Source organism: Suricata suricatta, chromosome 1, assembly GCF_006229205.1.
Source record: "Suricata suricatta isolate VVHF042 chromosome 1, meerkat_22Aug2017_6uvM2_HiC, whole genome shotgun sequence".
Taxonomy (NCBI): domain Eukaryota; kingdom Metazoa; phylum Chordata; class Mammalia; order Carnivora; family Herpestidae; genus Suricata; species Suricata suricatta.
Window position 1 is genome coordinate 34818600 of NC_043700.1, and position 4516 is coordinate 34823115.

At 39.9% G+C, this 4516-nt stretch overlaps 1 protein-coding gene across 1 annotated transcript; it reads left to right on the plus strand.

Annotated features, from left to right (window-relative positions):
- Positions 1-2810: 2810 nt before the first annotated feature.
- On the plus strand, positions 2811-4101 carry TCIM (transcriptional and immune response regulator). Its single transcript, XM_029938943.1, has one exon. It carries the CDS (start codon positions 2900-2902, stop codon positions 3185-3187), a length of 288 nt encoding a protein of 95 aa, XP_029794803.1. The 5' UTR covers positions 2811-2899; the 3' UTR covers positions 3188-4101.
- The last annotated feature ends 415 nt before the right edge of the window (positions 4102-4516 follow it).

A 4516-nucleotide genomic window follows, 5' to 3' on the forward strand; every position in this document is an offset into this window, starting at 1 on the left:
AGAGAGAGAGAGAAAGAGAGAGAGATACAGGGACAGAGACAGAGAGAGATCTAGATAGTTTAGATAGGAGAAAAAAAGAGAGGAAGAAATCAGAGATCATAGCTGGATTTCTTTTGTAACTGAACAACTGTTTGTAACTCATTTGCATTTATTTGTATTGAACACTTAGTTATATAAATGAGTATATACCTCAGAAGACAATGGCATGCTGGAATTAAAATTTGAGAGTAATCAATGGGTAGGGAATAAAGGCATGAACCCTATAAGAATTGCCTCAAGAAAGTGCATAGCATGAGAAGGTTGGCAAAGCCCTAAAGAAGGTGGATTGTGTAATGTTTTGGCACTGTGCTTGGCACCTAGGGAAATTCAGCAAAAATCCGTGCTGATATAAAAATAGCTATTTTTAACCGTGAGGGAAAGGAGTATATTTTTAATAGCCACAAATGTGGCCACATATGCTGCTTTGCCCATAGTCAATAGGTAGCAGATCACAGGGCTCTTCCGGGGGAAGCTGGACTAAGCAGCGACTATTACGGTCGGGGAGCCTAACACCTAGAAATGTCTTTCAAAAAAGCATCCTTCAGTAGGAGAGCATGTTGGGCTCCCGTCTTCCGTTCCTCACATCAGAGCCTTCAGCAGTCCTGTTGACTTGGCCTTCACGACAAGCCCAGAATCTGATCAGCTCGCACCACCTGCACTGTGACCTCACTAGTGGTGACCTTCATTACTTCTTGCCTGGATTATTTTGACAGCCACATGACCAATCTTTTGCTCCTCATGCCCTGCTTGTCTCCCTAAAATGTATGCTCTACTAAGAAATAATTTAAATGATAAGAGAAATCACATCATTTTTCTGCTTCAAATTCTCCAAGGCTGCCTATGTCCTACAGAGGAAAACCTCAATCCATGAAAAAGTCTTGCAGGTTGTACTCAGTCTTTTCTTGCCTTTTCCCCCATTGCTGTCTCCTCCTCCCCTCCTCCCTTTCTTCTCTGGCCAGTCTGCTCCAGCCACACTGGTCCCCTGATTGTTCTCCATATTCTCCATGTACACTCTTATCTTCCAGCCTCTGCACTTGTTGTTCCCTTTGCCTACAACACCTTTCCTCTAGATGTCTCCACAGCTACCTCCCTCACTTCGTTCATGTCTCTGTGTAATGTCACATTAAGAGAAACTGCTCCAGAACATCCTGTGCAAACTTCAACCCTCCCTTCCTCTTCTGTACAACTTGACTACATTTTTATCCACAATAGGTAGTACTTTCTGACATCATCCAGATTATAAATGTACCTTTTTCTTTTTTTATTTTTTTAAAAAAATTTGTCTTTATTTTATTTTATAGACAGAGACAGAGAATGAGTGGGGGAGGGGCAGAGAGAGAGAGGAGTCACAGAATCCAAAACAGGCTTGGGGCTCTGAGTTGTCAGCACAGCTGGTAGAATGTAAACTCCATTTAAGTCAGGTAGGGATTCTTTTTGTTTGATTTAGTTTGGGTAACTGTTATATTTCCAGTACCTAAAAATGTTCTAGCTAAAAGCAGACTTTTAATAAATATTGATTGAATTAATGAGTGAGTGAATTAATGGATGTGTAGGAAGAGTCTCTAACTCAATTTTCTAGTGAGGCATCTTCCCCATACTCTCTCCCTTTGTGCGTTTTCTAGACTTGATTTGACTAATGAGAGGAAATTCGTGAAAGTCAGCCCTGCTTCTGTAGCTGAGGCAGAAGGTGCATGCAGAGAAGTCTCCAGGGCCCTTTGAAGTTGACATCTACCATTTGGTTGCATGTAAGTGCTCTGCACATTAGTGGGGACACTGATTAGCTAAATACTGTGGAAAGTGAGAAACTTAAATTCTTCCAAAGAAATTTAAATTCGTCCAAAAAAAGGTATTGCTCTAAGTCTGGGAAGCGCCAAAGTAAATATTAAAGAAAAAAAATCAACTCATTTCTTTAAGTACAATATATGTAAAGTACCTGATTGACTTTTCCTCCCCACTTTTTTTTTGATAGGTATTGTTGATATATACAGAAGCCTAAGGAGATATTGTCTATTGCTATTAAATTACAATATTAGAACACATGGCTGGCTCAGTCGGTGGTGGAGTGTAAGTCTTGATCTTGGGGTTGTGAGTTCGAGTCTTGATCTTGGGGTTGTGTTGGATGGTGTGTAGATTACTTAAAAATAAGATCTTTAAAAAATAAAAATCAATTACAATTTTATTCAGTGATTAGAGAGTAGCTCTTGTGCACAGTCTCTGAAAAGTCACAGTTTCAGGCTGTCATGCAAGCGTTTGGTAGGTAAACTCCCCTTTAAAATCAGATGTACTCCAGATTGGTGTCCTTGATTCTTCAGCTTCCTCTCAGCAGCGGTGGAGTGGCTCTGGATGGGGATGTCCAAAGGGCACAGGCATGGACTGCCAAATGTTTGGAATACACTTTAATGACTTCTCCAGGAATTAAAACTTTCCTGTAGTTAACAGAAGGCTTTGTTTTGGTTGTTTGTTTGGAAAGATTTTGAGAGTCTAAGCCACCTTGTTTTTGTCTTACCTTTGCCCTTTCCTGGTTTTGGCTATTTTTAAAAGAAGGGCCCAAGTCAGTATAATCCTACTGCCACAGCTGAGGTAAAAAGAAATCCCCACATCCCGGCTCCATCAATGAGCACAGCTGTTGACGTTTTGCACAAGAACAGGATATTGGCAACTCAACTGTTAAACTTGTCTGTGATTATTCTTCCTTGAGATCACTCTGATGTCACCAGTGTAATTTGAGCCCGGAGCTTTTGTTCACACTTTAAATAGCAGTCCCGGAATGATTTTGCTACAGACTCTCTGGAGAGCCCGGGAGCCGAATTCCCAAAGATCCTCACGCCGATGAAAGCCAAGCCACCAGGCCACCATCACCATGTCCACCTCGCTGCGAGTGAGCCCTTCCATCCACGGCTATCACTTCGACACAGCCTCGCGGAAGAGAGCCGTGGCCAACATCTTTGAAAACATAGACCAAGAATCTCTACAGAGACTTTTCAAAAACTCTGGGGACAAGAAAGCGGAGGAGAGAGCTAAGATCATTTTTGCCATAGATCAAGATCTGGAGGAGAAAACACGAGCCCTGATGGCCCTGAAGAAGAGGACAAAAGACAAGCTTTTCCAATTTCTGAAACTGCGGAAATACTCCATCAAAGTTCACTGAGGGCAAGAGGATGGATAAGGACATTATCCAAGAATAGACATTTAAAGACGGAGTGGGTTTGTGAGACCCCAACACAGGCAGCATTTTGTGGCTGCCTTACAAGCTTCTCTTCCATCAGGACTGCAGAGGCTGGAAAGGAACTGAACAAACTGGTTACAAAGACTCCAACCAATTTCACGCCTGTGCTGTTACAGTGGAGAACAAAATGCTTTCGACAAGGATTGGAAAACTCTCCCTGCAGGAAAGGACCGATGCTGGTGTCCGGAGAAGAGTCTGAACAGACGTAATGAGGACTGAGGCTGAAGATAACAGATCGCTGGGAAGAACTGCAAGCAGAGTCTCTTTCTCAGGCCCTAGGACTTAAATTCAACCTGAACTTTTTTTTCCATAATGAAAGTGGGTAGGAAGAGGGAGGAGGAGAGGGGGAGGCAGGGAGAAAGAATACTCTGCTCCGATGTTTACTACATTTTTTATTTGAATGTTCAAAGTGTTGCCAAGCTTCAATGTTGTCTATTGGTATAGATTTTTAGAGATCAGTAATTGATTATTTATTTGCATTTTTTACAGTGCCTGAAAAAGGGCACCACAAGGGTGTAAGTTACAAATTATGCAATACTTTCAGCAGCTCAGTAAAATCACCCTCTGGTTTATAAAAAGTTTATATACATTTCAAACTTGTTATACAAAAGTTAAAATAGTAGAGTCTTTCATAAATCCAAAGTACTGTGAAAAAGTTTTATAATTTTTTTATCTTCTAATGCTACAGTATAATCTAATTAGATTCCTTACAGTTACTGCAGTAAGCATTAGGAAGTGAGTATGATATACTAAATACTTTATGAAGATGCTATGGTTTCTATAATTTATTATACATGACAAATGGTATGCAACTTTAATAAATTATTATAAACTTAGCTGCTCTTGGTCTTTGATGATTGGTCTCAAAGGAAAAAGTAGGATGGTAAATATTTCTTATTAAAACTATTATAAACCTTTCTAAAAATTTTTCTCAAAAAGTAAAATGTGCTTTTAGAGTAGCTTTACATGAATTGTCAAACTTTCAAAACAAATTATTATATCAAATATCTGAGAAGTTTCTGGGTCTCAACTTTAGAATATAAGATCTAGATAGAGATTCATTGACTCATCAACAGAGTTGTTTCTGTGTCCATTGAGAGTGGGTTTTAAAAAGCCTTTTTGCCTACTTTTTGGAAATTATTCCTCTTTGTCTACAGAGACCATGTACATTTATACATTTATTTCTCCCAAAGCAATATGCTTTGGGGTTGGAGTCCAAATTAGGATCAAGGTTCTGTGGGTTATCAATGT

What these genes read in the sequence shown, in the direction of transcription:
- TCIM (XM_029938943.1), top strand. Translation starts at nt 2,900, where the DNA reads ATGTCCACCTCGCTGCGAGTGAGCCCTTCCATCCACGGCTATCACTTC.